The sequence below is a fragment of the Pan troglodytes genome, chromosome 23 (genome assembly GCF_028858775.2).
Source record: "Pan troglodytes isolate AG18354 chromosome 23, NHGRI_mPanTro3-v2.0_pri, whole genome shotgun sequence".
Taxonomy (NCBI): domain Eukaryota; kingdom Metazoa; phylum Chordata; class Mammalia; order Primates; family Hominidae; genus Pan; species Pan troglodytes.
In genome coordinates, this window is record NC_086016.1 from 52,573,367 (window position 1) to 52,591,811 (window position 18,445).

Consider the following 18,445-nt stretch of genomic DNA (forward strand, 5'->3'; position numbering starts at 1 on the left):
CACAAAGAAGCCTTTGATGGGGGCCTGCAGGCCCAGGAAGACGCCGCCCAGAAAGGAGACAGTGAAGGGCGCCTCACACCCTCCAGACTCCAGGGAGCATCCCCACACCAGAGCCTCAGGGTCTTGGGAAAGCAGCCCCCTACACAGGGCAGGCGCCCTTACGAGGAGAGGGATGGCCAGACAGGTAGATCTGTAGAAGCAGCCACGGCAGCAGCTGCCCAGGATGGATCCTGCCAGACTCCAGACTCACGGGGGCCCCACCACTGCCCTCTCTCTACTCCTCCCTCAGCCACTGCAGGCTGTGGTCAGCTGTGGTCACCAGTTCGACACCCCAAACCCCTCCCAGTGGTGGTGTATACTTAGGCAAGCTCCTCAAAAGCACCCGCAATCTCCCACCAGAGGACTGCCTGGGACCCCAGAACACCAGCTCAGAGGTGTCCGTGTGGCAGTGGGAGGTGCCCTCATACCTGTTCTCACTCTCTGATGTCTGGAACTGGCTGTACAGGGTGCTGGTGCTGCGGCGGGCAGCCTGGCGGGAGCCGGATGTGGTTGAGCCACTACTCTGGTCGCTGTCCAGGCTGAGGCTCAGGGTGGAGCCCACAGGCCCCTCCTGCAGGTACACACCCAGCGAGCGACGGTGGTGGGGTGCGGTGGACACGAGGAGGGAGCTAGGGGTGCCCTGGGAACAGGAGGTTGGGACTTGGGTCAGGGCTGGACAGACTCCACTTTCTCCCAGCAACACGCCCACCGTGGACGCTCACACTGGCCCTCACTCACACGGCCGTCGGGCCGGCCCTCGAGGCGCTGTGCAGCCTTCACCCGGTCCCAGGTGTCCTTCCAGCGCTCAGTGGGTCGGCCCAACTCTGTCTCCAGCCTCTGCAGCTCCTGGGGGAAGAATTAATGACAAGTTTATTCAAAAGGAAATATCCAGACTAGAGCACGAAAAGACAAAAGGGAAATACAGGAAAGAGACACAACGGAAAGGCCTAACGCATGTGTGACTGGCCACAGGGGGAGGTGGCAAGAGGGAGGGAAGGAATATGCAAAATGAATATTCGGAGACAACAGCTGAAAAATTTCCCAAACTAACCAGAGGCATCAAACAACATAATCAAGAAGCACTACAGACCCCAACAGGGTAAGTTAAAAACACACACCCCGGCCAGGCGCGGTGGCTCACGCCTGTAATCCCAGCACTTTGGGAGGCCGATCACCTGAGGTCAGGAGTTTGAGACCAGCCTGACAAACATGGAGAAACCGCATCTCTACTAAAAATACAAAAAGTTAGCCCAGCATGGTGGCGCACGCCTGTAGGAGAATCGCTTGAACCTGGGAGGCGGAGGTTGCGGTGAGCCGAGATCGCGCCACTGCACACCAGTGTGGGCAAGAAGAGCAAAACTGCTTCTCAAAAAAAAAAAAAGACCACACAATACTGATCTTCAACACTGCAGGGTCCACAGTGTCCAGCTTACAATAAAAGATTAGAACAGCAGAAAAATGGAGAAAAACATTAAAATAGACCCTGAAATGAAACAGGAGTTAGAACATACAGTAAATTCAAGAGAGTGATTTTAGGGCCAGGCGCGGTGGCTCACGCCTGTAATCCCAGCACTTTGGGTGGCCGAGGCAGGTGGATCACGAGGTCAGGAGTTCAAGACCAGCCTGGCCAAGATGGTGAAACCCCAACTCTACTAAAAATACAAAAATTAGCCGGACGCAGTGGCAGGCACCAGTAATCCCAACTACTCGGGAGGCTGAGGCAGGAGAATCACTTAAACTCAGGGGGCGGAGGTTGCAGTGAGCCGAGATCACGCCACTGCCCTCCAGCCTGGGCGGCAAAGTGAGATTCTGTCTCAAAACACACACACACACACACACCCAAAATGGGACAGAAAAACTGCTGAAAAACAAAGAGAAAAGTCCCAAAACCTGCCAGAAGAAAAAAAGACATGCTCTCTTTGAAAGAGCAACAATAAAACTGACGGCTGACTTCAAAAGAGAAACACGAGGCCAACTGTCAACTTCCAGCCATGACAGATAATTAGTCTGAACAGCCCTCCCTCCATATGCAAATGATGAAACTGGACAAGAAGGGGAAGCCGTTGTTTCCAGATGTCAGACAAGCAGTGCAGCTTGAGAGACAAGAGCCTAAGACATGGGACCACATAAGATGGGCCCCACAGTCACCTGTTTTCTGCCCAGCCACAGTGCAGGGAGGCAGGGCCAGAGCAACACACGGGAGCTTGCTGAGCCGAGGAGGCAGAGACGGGACGTCCAGGGGCGCTAGTGCAGCTGGGTCTGCAGGGCAGCCCACAGAGGGGAGGGAGCACCACAGCAAAGGGGCTCTAGAAATCTAGACAGAGCCCTCCTTCAGTCGTTGGCCAAATTAGGCTGCCATGTGCAAAGCAAGATGTCACAAGGCCTGGCAGAGAACAGCTACTAAGAAGCTATGACCTGACGCCAGCAGCAGTGGCTCACACCTGTAATCCCAGCACTTTGGGAGGCCAATGCGGGTGGATAACCGGAGGTCAGGAGTTCAAGACCAGCCTGGTAAACATGGCAAAACCCTGTCTCTACTAAAAATACAAAAATTAGCTGGGCATGGTGGCGGGGCACCTGTAATCCCAGCTACTCGGGAGGCTGAGGCAGGAGAATTGCTTGAACATGGGAAGTGGAGGCTGCAGTGAGCCGAGAGTGCACCACTGCACTCCAGCCTGGGAGACAAAGTGAGACTCTGCCTCAAAAAAAAAAAAACAAAAACAAAACTATGAGCTGAACCCAAATTCTAGAGGAATGCTAAAAGATACTGGACTTCCAAAAAGCCAGTGTGGCAAGACCTTACCGAAGACACAAAGACACAAAACTCCAACTGAAGCCCTGGAGAGGCCACACGCCTTGGGCTGCTCTATCCCTGGAGCTTCTCTAGAGGTGCCCGAGAGCTGCCCAAACAAAGCTTAGAAACAAGCTTCAAACGGACCAAGCAGACGCACAAGCTCATTACCTACCTGCCAGAATAAAACCCAAGACTCTAAGCTTAAAGAAAGACAACAGGCAGGGCACAGTGGCTCCCGCCTGTAAGCCCAGCACTTCGGGAGGCCGAGGAGGGAGAATCGCTTGACCCAAGGAGTGTGAGAACAGCTTGGGCAACATGGCAAGACCCCATCTTTATATATTTTTTTAAGTTATAAGTATGTTTCAAGATTTAAAAGAAAAGATGGACATAATGGTTTATCAGATGGGGAATCTCTACAATAAAAAGCGTTAAATTCATTAGATGGGGCCGGGTGTGGTGGCTCATGCCTGTAATCCCAGCACTTTAGGAGGCCAAGGTGAGAGGACTGCTTGAGCCCAGGAGTTTGAGACCTGCCTGGGTGACATAGGGAGACCCCATCTCTACAAAAAAAAAAAAAAAAAAAAAAAGTAGCCGGCACGTGGCCCACACCAGTAGTCTCGGCAACTCAAGAGGCTGAATGAAGCAGGACGATTGTTTGAGCCTGGGAGGTTCGGGCGGCAGTGAGCCATGACTGTGCCACTGCACTCCAGCCTGGGCAACAGAGCGAGACCCTGTCTCAAGAAATTTAAAAAAAATTCATTTGATGGGCTTCAGTATATTAAAAACAAGAAAGAAAAGAGTAGTGAACTTGAAGACAAGCCAACAGAAATCACCCAAAATGAACTGCAAAGATAAAGACTGAGAAAAAACAAGCAGAGCTTCAGCAACGTATGGAACAATAAAGTTCCAGAAGGAAAGGGAGAGATCATGCAGAAAAAGTAATTTATAGAAGCAATGGCTTGATATGTATTAAATTTGACAAAAATGATCATCCCACAGACCCAGAAGTTTAAAGAGCCCCAAGCAGGACGAAAGCAAAAACCACAATTGTCAAATTGCTGAAGCCAAAATTAAACGCAAAATCTTAAGGCAGAGAATCAAAGGGTGCCATTATACACAGTTTATAAGGATAAGAATCAACACCAACTTCTAAGCAGAAACAATACAGGCCAGAAAACAAAGTAATATCTTTTTTTTTTTTTTTTTTGAGGCAGAGTCTCACTCATGTCGCCCAGGCTGCAGTGCAGTGGCGCGATCTCAGCTCAGTGCAGCCTCCACCTCCCGGGTTGAAGCGATTCTCCTGCCTCAGCCTCCTGAGTAGCTGGGATTACAGGCACCCGCCACCATGCTCAGCTCATTTTTATATTTTAGTAGAGACGGGGTTTCACCATATTTGCCAGGCTGGTCTCGAACTCCTGACCTCAGGTGATCCACCTGCCTCAGCCTCCCAAAGTGCTGTGATGACAGGCGTGAGCCGCTGCGCCCAGCCCAGTAATGAGATCTTTTAAAGTGACACCAGTTTAACTGCTGAATTTAAAAAAAAAAAAAAAAAAAGAAGCTGTCAACCTAGAAATGCATAGCCAGAGAAAATGCCCTTTGCAAAATAAAGGCACAAAGATGTTTTCAGATAAACAAAAGCTGAGGGGATTTGTGACTGGCAGCTCTGCATTACAAGAAATATTAAAAATTCTTCAGGCTGAAGAGAAATAATAACCAGACCAGATTATACTGCAAGAATGAAGAATGTTATAAACGGCAAAAATAGAAGACTTTTTCCTTCTTTCTTAATTTCCTTAAAACAAAGTTGACTATTTAAAACAAAAACAGGGCTGGGCGCGGTGGCTCACGCCCGTAATCCCAGCACTTTGCAAGGCCAAGGCGGGCAGATCACCTGAGGTCAGGAGTTTGAGACTAGCCTGGCCAACACAGTGAAACCCCGTCTCTACTAAAAATACAAAAAAAATTTAGCCGGGCATGGTGGTGGGTGCCTACAATCCCAGCTACTTGGGAGGCTGAGACAGGAGAATCACCTGAACTCAGAGGCAGAGGTTGCAGTGAACCGAGATCGCACCACCGCTCTCCAGCCTGGGTGACTGAGGGAGACTCCATCTCTCAAAAAAAAAAAAAAAAAACCATGCTGGGTGCTTACGTCATACGTAAAAGTATAATGTGTGACAGTAACAGGACAGGAAAGGCATGAATGGACACACACTGCCATAAGGCTCTTCTGGTGTCAACAGGGTGATGTAATTTCAAGTCAGATGATTATAGCCCCCAGCAACCCCTGAAACACAACACAGAGACGTACAGCTCAACTCACAATAGACAGAATACTAAAAACACTTGTTTTTTAAAAAAAAGAAAAGGAAGAAAGGAAAAAAAATCAAAGGGACAAAGACAAAACAAAGAGCAAGATGACAGACTTAAACCCAGCCACATCAATAGTAACAGTAAATTAAAATGGGCTACAAATTCCAATTAAAAAAACCCATTAGACTGGATAACAAGAAGACCCAACTACATCTACATCCTGTGTACAAGAAACTCACCTTAAACATAAACACACAGACCAGTAAAAAATACAAGAAAACAACAGAGCAAGCTGACACTGGTCATGACAAAGCTGAGTGACTCTGTTAGCACCAATGAGTCCGCGTCAACTTTAAGACAATGAGCATCGCTAGAGAGAAAAAGGGACCGCTGTTTGTGCTTGTGGGTCACCTCCATCACAAACCACGACTCCCGTACTCCCCCAAACCCTGTGCCCCATGCTAAGTCACTGAAATAAATGACTCATTTAAGCCTCACAACTTCCCTGTAAGGCAGGAATCAGCATTTCCACTTTCTGCACAAGGAACCAGAAGCTCTAAGATGCTTAGATAACTAGGCCAGGCACGGTGGCTCACGCCTGTAATCCCAGCACTTTGGGAGGCCAAGGCAGGTGGATCACGAGGTCAGGAGATCGAGACCATCCTGGCTAACACGGTGAAACCCCGTCTCTACTAAAAATACAAAAAATTAGCTGGGCGTGGTGGCGGGCACCTGTAGTCCCAGCTACTCGGGAGGCTGAGGCAGGAGAATGGTGTGAACCCGGGAGACGGAGCTTGCAGTGAGCTGAGATCGCGCCACTGCACTCCAGCCTGGGCAACAGAGCGAGACTCCATCTCAAAATAAAAAAAAAAGATAACCTCTAAGGCCACACAGCCAACAGTGGGGAGCTGAGTGCAGGTCCCCCCGTGGCCTAGGTCCAAGGTCCACACTCCTCTGCCTGCTCAGTCCCACAGAGACTCCGGGATGGCCCCAAAAGGTAGCACCACGCGCAGGACACTGCCTCAGGCCTTACACACCAACCCAGCCACCACCCAATCGCAGTCTCCTTTCTCCCTCCCAGGCATCTCTGCCTTGTTCAGTCCAGGCCCACCAGGGATGGCACAGTGAGGGGTAAGAGAGGCCTCAATGTCAACCCCAAGCTCTCAGGGCAAGAACCCAGAGCTGCTCACGTTAGGTGGGGCAGGCAGTCTGGTAGAGGGAGTAAAACACTGTCGTCTCTAAGGGCTGACTCCTCAACAGGTGCCTGAGCTGCTCAAAGCCAGGTCAGGGAAAACACACGTGCTCAGAGTGGAGGCTGTGTACTGAGACCTGAGGGTCTCTGATGACGGCCCTCCTGTCACTGTCTGGAAGCACCCACTGAGTGGGGCGGGGCCCTGGGGAGCCACAGCCACCCCAGGCCAGTAGGCAGTTCACATGGTGGGGAGACGGCAGGGCCACACCAACCCCCAGGGGTAACCGGACTTACGTGCATGTACGAGTGTACACACACACGCACGACCCTGGTGTCTGAGCCAGAGGAGGGGGGTGCCAGGCCAGACCCTGCTCTGGGATCACACGCACCTCCAGCAGGCGTGAGATGGCGTCAGGCTGGGCCCGCGGGCAGCTGTCGTAACAGGGCCACACCACGCGGCGCCTGCTCTGGGGAGCGCCTCCATCAGACCGTTCTTCCTCTGGGGGTTCAGGGGGCCCCTGGGCCAGTTCCCAGTCATAGGGAGGGCCCTCGGCCAGCGTCTCCTCAGTGTAGAAGTCCCACACCTTCAGGTTGGACACGTTGCTGTAGGGCCGCAGGACCTGAGGGTGGGCCTGTGGTTGAGGACCTGGGTCGGGCAGGAGCCGCCTACCCGACCCAGGCCCCAGCTTACCTCTGCGTCCTCGGGCGCATACATGTAATTGTGGAACACAGGCGTCCTCTTGCTCAGCCGGTCCACATACTCCCACACAGACCTGCACGGCAGCTGGCCCCTGCGTTCCCCCTTCTCCTCATACAGCAGCCCTGCACAGAAGCAGCACTGAGCCTGGGCCCCTCCTGACCCGTGGCTGCCCCAGCCCCGACTCTCCACATACCCAGCTCAATGCGCTCATAGTCAGAGTCGAGCAGGAAGGTCCGGAAACGGCGGGACACATGGTGGTAGCCGAGGAACTTGAGGTAGAACTGGCTGAACTCAAACTCCATGGGGAACTGCAGGTGGACCTGCACGCCATGTGGGTCAGGGGCCAGGGGTCAGCGGTCAGGGTGCACAGTCCCGGCCCACCCACACAGCGGCCTGCCCACCTGGTGTACGCAGTCCAGGAACTGCAGGAAGACGGGTGTGAAGCCGCTGCTCTGCCCGGCCAGGGTGTGGGCTCCACGGTGGCTGAAGCGATGGCCGAAGGACAGCCACTCCTTCTCCACCAGCAGGCGAAAGCCCTCCAGCGTGCGGTAGAAGGGGTCTGAGAGCAGCTGCACCAAGGATACCACCTGCCAGCACCGCCAGGAGGTCAGCGAGGAGCCCGGGAGCCTGGCCCACCCCAGCCCCACACGCCACACACCTGGGTGGTGATGTCCCAGCCGTCCTCCAGGCCCACCAGCACGGAGGAGCCTGAATCCAGGAGCTCCACCACCAGCACAGACACCTGCAGCAGCTTGTGGATCTGCAGGGACAGGCGGCCTCAGCACCTCTGGGACCCACCGCCCTCCCGCCTGGCCACTCACCAGGCCAGAGACCCGCATGTACACAGGCAGCGGGGAGGCAGGCCCTGTCCACAGCCCCCCAAGTCCTGTATGCGGGCAGAGCACTGGACAAACACAGCTCGCTCTGGGTGTGCCGACCACCGCCTCCAGCCTGCTGGTCACAGCCCACCCCCTTCCAAGCCCTCTAGGACTGAGGGACGTCCCTGTCCCTCAAGATGCCCGGTGGCCCTATCTTCAAGTCCTCCAGTGTTTACCAAGCCAGCGTCCTGTCAGTACCCACCCCCAAGAGAATGCAGCAGAGGCCCAGAACCAGAAACTGCATCCCCCGTGTGGTCATCAGCCCACGTGGGCCCAGCAGACTGCTCTGACATACCCATGCCCAGACCCTGGCCACTCTCACTGTCAGCTGGCCCCAGCCAGGCCCAGCCTCCCAGCTGCCTTCTAGGCACCAGAGCCTGGGTGGGAAGTGGCTGTCACCTCCTCCTTCCAGCGCTCCACACTGTCAGACAAGCAAACCTAGACCCGTCCACTTGGCTCTACCCAAGGGGAGGGCCCAGCACCAAGGCGGGCAGAGGGACGGGGCAGTGCAGAGACCTGGATCAGCCACTCTGAGTCCTCCAGTGAGCGCAGGAAGGAGGCTGGGCTGGGCTCAGCAGCGGGGCAGCCTGGGACACATGCTTTCAGCAGCTTCTTGAAGCTAGCCTTCACCTGCCGTGCCTCGAATACCTCAATGGGCACCAGCTCCCACTGCTGCAGGGGGTCTGGCCGCACACCCTGAAAAGAACCCGGACAAGTACCGTGAGACACATGAGGCCCCAAACCCCCTGCCGAGCCCCCACCCGCACCCCAGTCACCTTGAGCTGGGCTTTGTCCCCAAGGATATAGAGGGCTGCTCGCTGCGGACGCAGGAAGCCCGGGTCGGGAGGGCCCCCGTTGGCCTGGGGTGGGGCCAGCGCGTCTCTGCCAGCTAGCCGGGAGCCCACATCGGTGCCAAGGCCACTGCTGCGTCCACTGGTCCGGACACTGCCCCACTTACCTGTGAAGGAGATGCCAGGTAAGCACCCGAGGGGGGCCAGGGCACCACTTACCTGGGGCTGGCTGGGCCCGGCCTCCAGGGAGGGGGCTGAGCTCCCAGGGCAGGGGTGGTTGGCAGGACCCCAGCAGGGCCGTGCGAGACGAGGGCTGGAACACACAGATTCTGAGACGTGGGGTGGCAGCCAGTGTTAGTTTCTAGGGCAGGACTCACGGGTCAGGGAGGTAAGGACTGGGGCTCGGGAGACGGGTCGTTAGTGTCAGGCGTGGAGGGAGACATTAGTGCCCGCGATAACTCAGTGCACACTAGAGGCCGCCAGCACCAAGTAAGGGGAGGCAGGCCTGCGCAGGCTCGGTACGGTACCTCGGGGTGCGGTCCGTCTGGAGGCCGAGGCCGCCATGGGGTTGGACAGCGTGGTGACCCTGGCTCTGGGGCTGGGAACTGGGGGCACAGCAGAGAGAAGGCTCAGGCCTAGCCCCAGGCCTGGGCGTGCCCAGCTTGGGGGTGCCTACAGGTCAGAGGGTTCCATCAAGCCCCCAGGGAGCCTGGAGACAGCAGGGGTCAGCCCCAAGTCCCTGATCGCAGGAAAGTGGGAAGAGCCATCCTGGTGTGGGCCTCTCTGCCAGGGCAGGGCAGGCCGCAGAGCACTCCGTGGCAGCAGAAGGGCTATGCGGTGGGGATCCCGGGCTCTCCTCTAACACTTCCTTTCTTCCCACTCAAGCCAGCTTAGAGCAAGTCTGTCTCTGAGTCCCTCCCTCCACATCCTGGCCCTTTGTCCTCCACTCAGGGGGCCAGGGCTTGTGATGGGCACAGCTCAGAACGCTCCACACATGAGCATGTAGACGCCTCTGTCCAGGGCACAGCAACAGGAGGTGCCCAAGAGGTGTGGCCTGGAGAAGAGGCGACCTGGAGGCTTCCCGAAGCCTGAGCCCAGTCCAAAAGGACGGAGAGCAGCTCAGTCCAGGACACAGGCAGATCTGAGTCCCAGGCTGAGGTTTACGGTCCAGACGACGTGGCCTGAAGGCACAGGGAGGACTGGCAGCCCAAAGGGCTGGGAGATGCCTGGGGTCCACAGAGGGTCTCTGGGCGCCTGGCTCTGCCCAGGCTCACCTGCTTCTGCAAGGCCCGAGGGTGGGACTGAGAGAGGCAATGTCCCCTCGTCCACCAAGTGGTCACTACAGGCCAAGCACAATGCCAGCCCAACACGCCCTGTGTCCTCTGACGGCTGCCACACTGCAGGCGCCCAGCTCACAGTGAGGACGCGGCACCAGCCTGCTTTGGACGCCAACCAGGGCCCAGTGTATCCTTGTAAAAAGGTCAGAGCTGGCCAGGCGCAGTGGCTCACGCCTGTAATCCCAGCACTTTGGGAGGCCGAGGCGGGCGGATCACCAGGTCAGGAGATCGAGATCATCCTGGCTAACACGGTAAAACCCCATCTCTACTAAAAATTCAATACAAAAAAATTAGCCGGGCGCGGTGGCGGGCACCTGTAGTCCCAGCTACTCGGGAGACTGAGGCAGGAGAATGGCGTGAACCTGGGAGGTGGAGCTTGCAGTGAGCCGAGATCGCACCACCGCACTCCAGCGTGGGTGACAGAGAAAGACTCTGACTCAAAAAAAAAAAAAAAAAAAAAAGGTCAGGGCTGGGACTAGAAGCCACGACTACAGCTGAGTGAAGCTTGAGCCCCTGAGCATTGCTGGGCACTGAGGGGGACACTGGGAGGCAGCAGCCACTGGCACTGGGGATGGTCGGAGACGCAAAAGGGACTCTGTGGGAAGCACAGGCATGGGGGGTGCAGGGGCAGCCCCACCTGCAAATGCCACTCAGGGTTTCTGGCAGGGGTGGGAAGGCAGCAAGACAGGGCGATTGTAAAATGTAACTATATAATGTGGTATCTGGAAAAACAAAACCACTTCTGAACTAGAGAACAGGTGGTCCGGACAGAGGAGTGAGTGTGGGGCCTATCTGCCACCCCATCCTGGGGCCAGTCTAGCTCAGTGTGTGCAGGGCGCCTGTGAAGTGTGCGTGGCGGTGGGGACAGAGACAGCAAGGCCAGCTCGGGCAAGGCCCAAGGAACCAGGACACACGAGGACAGAGGCCAAGCTGCAGGCAGAGCCAGGCCAGAGGCTCCAAAGACAGTCTGGATTGGGGGATGCAGGGAGGGTGGAGTGTGGGGGATGAGGAAAAACAGTGACACTGGGAGGGAACAGGACAGAGGAGCATCTGGGATGTTTCCAGGCTGTGGGAAACGCTAAGACAGAGCCGCGTAGAGGCAGCACCCGGAGGACCCTACAGGAAGCTGCAGCAGACGCAGAGGTGGAGAGCGGGCAGGATGTCAGGGCGGGCAGGAGGTCAGGGCACACACCTGGTCTGGGCACACACTTGGTCTGGACAGGCTTCCCGCCCCTGCCCCACGGCACCCGGAGGGCATGCTCCTCATCCCACACCCAAACATCCATGACCAGCGCCGTTTCTGCTCCTCCCTGGCCTGACTGCCAAACCATAAATGCCACCACAGCCCCCCAAAGTGCCCCTGCCCCACCGTCTGCCCACAAGCACCCTCACCGTGACTGCCCATGTGGGCTGAGGAGAAGCCGCTAAGCGTGTTGCGTCCCGACGCGTCGGCGTAGCGGGGCATGGAGCTGACCACAGCCTGCAGGTACTTCTCCTGCTCCAGGCTACTCGAGTCCGCCTGGGACTGGCCTGGGGGAGGACATGGAGCTGAGGGAGGGGAGGGTGAGATAGGGCAGGGCAGGCACAGGGCAGGACGCAGGAGGTACCTGGAGAAGGTGCGTTCTGGGCCTTGAAGAGGCCGACGACACCTTTGCCATGCAGGCCTCCAGAGCGCAGCAGCACCGCCTTGGACCGCCCGCTGCGCCAGCAGACCACGGGGAAGCGGTTCTGGCGGTAGCAGCGGGACACGCGCTGCAGGGCGTTGTCCTGGACACTCTGGGGCACGATCAGCAGCCCTGGGTAGCTGAGAGGAAGCAGAGGCGTGAAGGTGGCTGGCGACCCCACCCGCCTCCAGGCTCACGCCCCAAGCAGGGCAAGAGGAGCCAGCCCATGGCTCCCAGCAGGAGGCGCTTCCAGCTCAGCCACGGGGCCCCCCAGCCCCCCTCCCCAGCCCTGTGGCCCGTCCCTCTGCCCGGAGCCTCCCCCTCCACATTCCTTACATGACCAGAAGCCGTGGCCCAGGCCCACAGCAGGCAGGGAAGACACCCAGTCATGTGTCCACCACCCGGGCCAGCCCTGGCCGGCCCTCACCTGCGGCAGATGGCATACATGCGGTTGACCGGAGAAATGCGGAAGGGCTCAGACTTGGCCCGGCTCAGGCTGCTGCTCAGGGTGCCCAGACCGAGGCGCTGGTAGTCGCGACAGCAAGCCCTTTCCACCAGGCTGCTCATGGTCATGCGGTCGGAGGGCTTCAGGGCTGAGGACGGGGTCAGCGTGCTGGGCTCCAGCTCCTCCGACACTGCGCAGGCCGGGCACACGTGGTCATCACGGGGCCACTCCGCCTGCCCTGATCCTCCCTGGCCAATGTCAGCATCCAGAGACCACCCAGGACTCCACCCCCACCCCTCCACCTGAGATCTCGTCCTCCTGGTCCTCAGGGGGCGGCTGGCCCCGGTGCTCCCAGCTGGGGGGGTTGTACTTCTTGCGAGTGACATGCTGCCGCCCGATGGTCTTCTTGGCGTTCTTGACCAGGTTCCGGGACAGGGTTCTGAGGCACATGAGAGTCAGCAAAGGTGAGAGGAGGAGGGACAAAGATGGGCACAGGGGCCTAGGAGGGTTGGAGCGGGAACATGGCTGAGGCCCAGCTGCCCTGGCCTGGGACCCAGATCCATACCTGAGGGAAGGGCCCTTGTCCTTGGTGACTCGCGGTGGCCGGCCAGGTGTGTGGGCAGAGCCCAAGGTGAACGCAAAGGTGGCCCTGACGTCCGGCGGGTACCGCAGCTTATGCAGCTGCTTACGGAAGAGCTCGGCGCTGTCAGACCCCACCTCCTCATCAAAGGCCATTTTCAGCAGCTGCGTCAGTAAAAGCAGCCCTTAGGGGTGTGGGTGGCCCCCCAGCCCCTCCCCCAACTCTGACACTGCCAGGTGCCAGGCTCCCCTTCCCCTCGCAGCCATGACACAGAGAGAAGCAGGCCTCAGGCAAAGGCCTGTATCTGTGTCACACAAAGGCAAGCGCTTGTGTAAACTCGAAATCTCAGTGGCTGTGAGCTGAGGCCTGGGTTTGCAAGGCACACCCAAGACACGGACTTGAGGGCCGGCGCCCCAAGGAAAGGACAAGGACCCAAAGACTGCACATCAAACAGTGGACATCAACTCAAGAGCCACAGTGAGGGCCCCAGACATGCAAGCGTAACAGGGCCACTGCTGGAGACTGGCTTAAAAATGGTTCATACAAGAAAGACCGGTTTGCAGGAGAAAGACCAGGGCGGGGGATGAGAGCCCCACCCGCGCACCACGCCCCACCTGGAATGTGCAGGAGCGCAGCTGGAGCCCGTCCTGCAGGAGCTGGTCCACAGGGGTCTGGACGCTGATGCGCTTCTCCTTGGTCAGCGCAGCCACCGGGAAGGAGCGGACCACCACCTGCTCCCCAACTTAGGACAGGCCAGGCAGAGTCAGAAGCAAGGAAGGTAAGGGGGGGTCCCAGAATCTCAGGGTACCACAGTTATAGGGAATCCCAAGTGGGTGGGGAAGGAGCAGACAAAGGCCCATTTCCCACGGGCACCCAGAATCCCCGAGAAAAGGGAGAGGGAGGCAGGGAAAGCCCATCCATCCCAAAGACCTGGGGGAGATGGGGCGACAGGGCCAGAGAGTCTGCAGGCTCACCCAGGGGGTCCGTGGGCATCCCCGTGAAGATGACCCGGTACGTGGTGAGGAAGACGGCGCCCTCAGCTGGGAGCAATGCTGGTCCCCCAGCACTGCCCCCCGCGCCCTCCTCACGCCCATCCGGCAGCAGGTAGACGCGCAGGCCGTCCAGCACACACTCCTCACCCGGCAGCAGGCGCGGCCGCAGCAGCTTGGGCTGCTCGAAAACAAGAGCAGGAGCTCAGGATGCAGCCCGGGCCTTGGGCACCCGCAGCCCCAACGGCCCCCGCAAACCTTCTGGATGGGCGGCAGCCTCCGGCTCTCCCGCTGCACAGCCTCCAGGGTCTCGATGTGCATCTGGACAATGTCTGGGGGAAGACAGTTCTCACACTTTGTGCCCAGCCCCACCCATCCAAGGGGGCATCAGCAGCCCAAACCCCCGTACCTGGCACCATGACATGCAGCCCCTTGAGGTGGTCGCTGGTGACCCCACTCTCCGTGCAGACCTTGTCCACAAAGCGGTTGATGAAGCGGACCACAGCCCCAGCTACGTCGCAGGTCTCTGCATCCTCAAAACCGCTCTCCGTGTCATAGCTCTCGGCCACACTGCCAGCCATGCTGGGCCAGAGAAGAAACTGTGGGCATGGCCCCTGCCCACCACGGCCCCGCCTCCACTGGGCCCAACCCCCAGTCCCTGCCTCACCTGTTGGTGACCAGGCTGTTGCTGGCGCTCTCCAGGTCGCCCAGCCCGGCACGCTCCCGAAGTAGGCGGCTCTTGCTGCTGTCCAGGGGCAGCAGGAGGTAGCTCATGCGGTTGGCATAGTGGATGGCCTGGCTGAACACCGTGCTCTCCTCCTTCTGCACCAGCTCCTGCTGCTTCTCACGGCTCAGAGTTGGCCACAAGCGCCGCTGCTCAGAAGCCACGTCTAGGGCAGAGCGCTCGTCCTCCTGGGAAGGTGCCTCCCCAACCTCCTGCCACGGCACCACACGCATGAGCCGGGGCCACACTGCCCCAGCCCCTAGCCCCCAGCCCCCAGCCCAGGGAGTCCCTGCACACCTGGGCAGGGGCCAGGTCCTCCGTGGGCTCCAGGTAGAGGGCCCGGATGTGAGTCTGCACATCCCCATAGAACATGGCCTCCCAGAACTGTGGCGTGCTCCACACCACGTGCTCCTGCACACAGCTGTATGCGAACTGCGTCACCCCCGGGCTCAGCTTCTGCAGGAGCCAGGGGAGAAGATCAGCTGGATGCAGCCAGGAAGGGCGGCTGGGAAGGAGACCTCAGCCACCAGGAAGGGGGGGCTGGGAAGGAGACCTCAGCCACCAGGAAGGGGGGGCTGGGAAGGAGACCTCAGCCATGCCAGCACTCACCCGGCAGAAGGCTGTGACCAGAGGCAGCAAAGCTGCCGCGATGCCATGCTCGTCCAGAGAAGTGCAGTCCTGCAGGTAGAGCGAGAGCCCGTCAGGACCTCTCCCCTCCCAGGCAGCACTCACCTCCCACCATGCCCCCACCACCCCATAACCACCACAGACTAGCACCTGACACCCTTGGCTCCAGCTCCCCAAGGCTGCCTCAGAGGCTCAATATCAGGAGACCCCAGGCCCCGGCACCTGCCCCCAACAATGGTTCTCTCCACCCTGTTCCCTGCAGACCGAGGACCCCTGCCCACTGGCACAGGAGTCTCTTGCACCCTCTCTCCACTCTCACTCACAGACCAGGGTCTGCCCGCCTGTTCCCGCTCATGCGCCATGAGCCATGTCACTAGCAGGATAAGAGACCTGGCCTCACCTGCAGGCAGCAGTTCATCATACGGACGACAAAGTCAAACTGCTGGTGGTCCAGGACCGCACGGTTCTGCTGCACATGCAGGTGCAGCTCCTGGGCGAGGCAGCGGCGGGCAGCTCGCCCCTTCAGGGCCCTCAACACGGCTGGGAGCAGCTGGGGGTGGGGAAAGGAGACATGGGCTGAGGGCACAGAGAAGACCCACTCGGGGCCCTGGCAGGGAGGGCAGCAGGTGTCCAGGAGACCCAAATGCCTTTCAGGTGGGGTGTGCCAGACTCTGGGGCTTTGCCGACCAATAAAGACTAAAACCTCCAGTGGGCCCGACAACTCCACAAGTACAAGTTCACCAGGCCAGACACAAGGACGCAGATGCTGCACCTGTGAGCTGGCAGGGAGGTGCGCTCCGGAGGGAGGCCTTGCGGGCCGGGCCCCCTTGCTCACAGGCTCACAGCTGCCTGGCTGGCTCAGTGACTCGCCTGGCACAGGCCCGGTCACAGAAAGGCTTGGAGTTTGCGTTCTATTGCTACATCGTCCATCACAAAACTGGCCGCCCCAAAGGGACACCACACAGCCAATGAAAAACAAGAGTCTCCAACTGGCCATGATGAAAGACCCCAGAGGCGTTAAGTGAGCACCACAGAGAGCAAAACAGCAGGAGCAAAAAGCTCTGTTTCCATAAGGTGCGAGGAACAGGTCACGTATGGAGGGAGCAAGCTATTTTCCATCAAGTACAAAGAACAGGTCGTGTATGGGCCTACCCAATTTAAGGGGAAGGACACAGATGAAACATAATAGTGAAACCTTCTGATTTCTAAAAATGGAAGTACATCTCCCTGGCTGGGTCTCCCGCGCAGGCCCGACCCACCCCTCACTGAGGTCAAGAGAGGAGACCTGGAGCCCACCTACCCTTCTGCCAGCCCAGCCACCTCTAGCTGTCTGTTAGGCAGAGGAGGCCCTGGGGCAGCGTCAGCACTCACAAGGGTGAAGCGCGGCCTGGGTCTCCTCTGAAACCCACTGCCCTGGCCCGGCTGGAACCTGCACAGCCCTCACCTTCTTGGCTTCAAGCATCTTCCCCTCAAACACGTAGGAGATGCAGTTGCGCACAACCTCCAGCCGCCGGGCGCTGTTGACATGCAGCCCACTGCACCGCTCCAGTATGGCAGCTGCGGGTACAGAATACACACACTCGGACCCCTGACCCCACGCCCATCCTGGGCCACGCTCCGGGCCTGCCTTCCCCTCCCTCATTACGCACTCATGGGGGGCCCTGAGGGCACGGTGCTCCTCCTCTCGGCCTTCACAGCTGGGGGTGCGCCCTGCATCTTGGCCGCAGCCTGGTCCACGATCCACTGCACGGTGCCCTCATCCAGCCGGGGGAAGGGTCGGGGCACCCGTCGCAGGTGGCTGCTCTCACCGGGCCTCTGTACCTTGTGCATCGCCACGGCTGGGTACGGGTTCTCCTGTGGGGAGACGGCAGGTGTGGGGCAGGGGCCCAGGGATCGAGGCGGTACGACGCCCTCCCATCCCGCTACCCTCGTACGTTCTTATAGAGCTGCTCTGCCAGTTCCTGGATGTGACGCAGGACACGCTGGGGGTGGTTCTCATCCGCCCGCATCCTTGCCACCTCGTGGGCCACCAGCTAGCGGGGTAAGCAGGAGGTTAGGTAAGCCATGGTCAGGCGGAGCCAGGGCAGGGGGCTGGGAGGGCAGGGTGGAGGTGCACCTCATCGAACAGGTCCGTAGGGCGGTATGGGACCCCACGCTCTGACACAAAGCCAGCAAAGGCCATGCCCTCCAGCACCTTCATCAGGAAATCGTCCTCTACCAGCCCACGCTGGCCCAGGAAGGCTGCCTGGATGATAGAAGGAGGTCGGTCCCTCAGGGGTCTCCACCATGCGCTTATCTCCTACCCCACGCCCAGCCACCAGGCACCCCACCTTATGGAAGCGGATGACAGGCTCCGGGTGGATGCGCACGACGTGCAGGCACCAGCGATAGCCCTGCAGCAGCTGAGCGAATAGCCGCAGGAAGACCGCGCGCAGCTCCTTGTCCTGGGAGAAGAGCTGAGTGCAGGTGAGAGCCAGTCCTGCCAATCCCCACCCCAGGCCGCCCAGGAGCTTCTCCACACCCCAACCCACCCCAAGCTGCCCCGCTCTCATCCTTCTGCCCCTCCCACCATTCTGCACTCAGGGCCACCAGCTCCTCTGAAACTGTCTGGACAAGGCACTCCTGGCTCAGCACCCTCAAGGGCTCCTGTGATCAGACGCCAAGTTCCAGCCCCTTGCTGGGCCCCTGCCGCCTCGCCTGCACCACTCACGACCACCACTCCTAACTGCTGGCAGCTGCTTTGCTCCCAGGCTCCTGCTTCTGCGACTGGAGCCGGGGCCAGCCTGGGGGTGGGGCCCTGTGTGTCAGTGGCAGCAGACCTGAGTGGGGGCAGCCTAAGTGCCTGGGGTCCCCATGCAGGAGCAGCAACGACCCCCACCTGCATCTTCAGGGAGGAGGTGGATGTCGTGGGCGGAGGAAAGGCGAGGTCAGCCAACTCCAGCTCCGGGTCCAGGACCTGCCAGCACAGAATGGAGCAGGCAGCTGCACGCTGGCCCCGGCTCTAGGCTCCCCGTGCTGCCAGGCAGCCACATCCCAAAGGCCCCCAAGGCTCCCACTTGCCCGTGGTGCCCCTCACCATGCTCAGCACACTGTGCGTCTGACTCTGCAGTGGCTCTGGCAAGGGTGGAATGTGCACACACTCAGGGATGGTGACCGTCCCTCCATCCAGATCAGCAACAATCACATCGAGCTGCGGACCAAGGGAGCCGGCAGTCAGGGACCTGCAGCCCTGGGCCATGAGGTGGACACAAAGCACAGCCCTTACCAGCTCCTGGGTCTCTGCCTGGAAGGCCGCGTTGACCCCAATGATGAAGGGCGTGGGTGTGCTGAGGACCTCCAGCAGCTGAGCCGGCAGGATGGGCACATAGGTGAAGC

The 18,445-nt window shown here is 59.0% G+C and overlaps 1 protein-coding gene across 13 annotated transcripts in view; it reads right to left on the bottom strand.

Moving 5' to 3' along the window:
- SBF1 (SET binding factor 1) overlaps positions 1-18,445 on the bottom strand; it is a 28,187-nt gene that overhangs the window by 960 nt on the left and 8,782 nt on the right. For 7 of the 13 annotated variants that reach the window (XM_016939492.3, XM_054675509.1, XM_063807766.1 and 4 more), the window contains 30 exons: positions 18,336-18,444; positions 18,147-18,260; positions 17,949-18,026; positions 17,401-17,514; positions 17,187-17,315; positions 17,005-17,103; positions 16,720-16,924; positions 16,515-16,627; positions 15,471-15,620; positions 15,053-15,121; positions 14,741-14,899; positions 14,387-14,655; positions 14,129-14,301; positions 13,978-14,051; positions 13,705-13,900; positions 13,345-13,472; positions 12,716-12,894; positions 12,453-12,589; positions 12,133-12,340; positions 11,649-11,845; positions 11,434-11,571; positions 8,690-8,871; positions 8,430-8,609; positions 7,694-7,795; positions 7,437-7,622; positions 7,229-7,355; positions 7,027-7,157; positions 6,725-6,955; positions 778-885; positions 468-679 (listed from right to left, as the gene is read on the bottom strand). In XM_016939492.3, coding sequence (XP_016794981.3) covers positions 468-679; positions 778-885; positions 6,725-6,955; positions 7,027-7,157; positions 7,229-7,355; positions 7,437-7,622; positions 7,694-7,795; positions 8,430-8,609; positions 8,690-8,871; positions 11,434-11,571; positions 11,649-11,845; positions 12,133-12,340; positions 12,453-12,589; positions 12,716-12,894; positions 13,345-13,472; positions 13,705-13,900; positions 13,978-14,051; positions 14,129-14,301; positions 14,387-14,655; positions 14,741-14,899; positions 15,053-15,121; positions 15,471-15,620; positions 16,515-16,627; positions 16,720-16,924; positions 17,005-17,103; positions 17,187-17,315; positions 17,401-17,514; positions 17,949-18,026; positions 18,147-18,260; positions 18,336-18,444 — 4,497 coding nt within the window. Of the gene's footprint in view, positions 1-467; positions 680-777; positions 886-6,724; positions 6,956-7,026; positions 7,158-7,228; positions 7,356-7,436; positions 7,623-7,693; positions 7,796-8,429; positions 8,610-8,689; positions 8,872-9,231; positions 9,310-11,433; positions 11,572-11,648; positions 11,846-12,132; positions 12,341-12,452; positions 12,590-12,715; positions 12,895-13,344; positions 13,473-13,704; positions 13,901-13,977; positions 14,052-14,128; positions 14,302-14,386; positions 14,656-14,740; positions 14,900-15,052; positions 15,122-15,470; positions 15,621-16,514; positions 16,628-16,719; positions 16,925-17,004; positions 17,104-17,186; positions 17,316-17,400; positions 17,515-17,948; positions 18,027-18,146; positions 18,261-18,335; position 18,445 lie in introns of all 13 variants that reach the window. The other 6 variants (XM_016939490.3, XM_054675505.1, XM_024352582.3 and 3 more) reach the window with 1 other exon arrangement.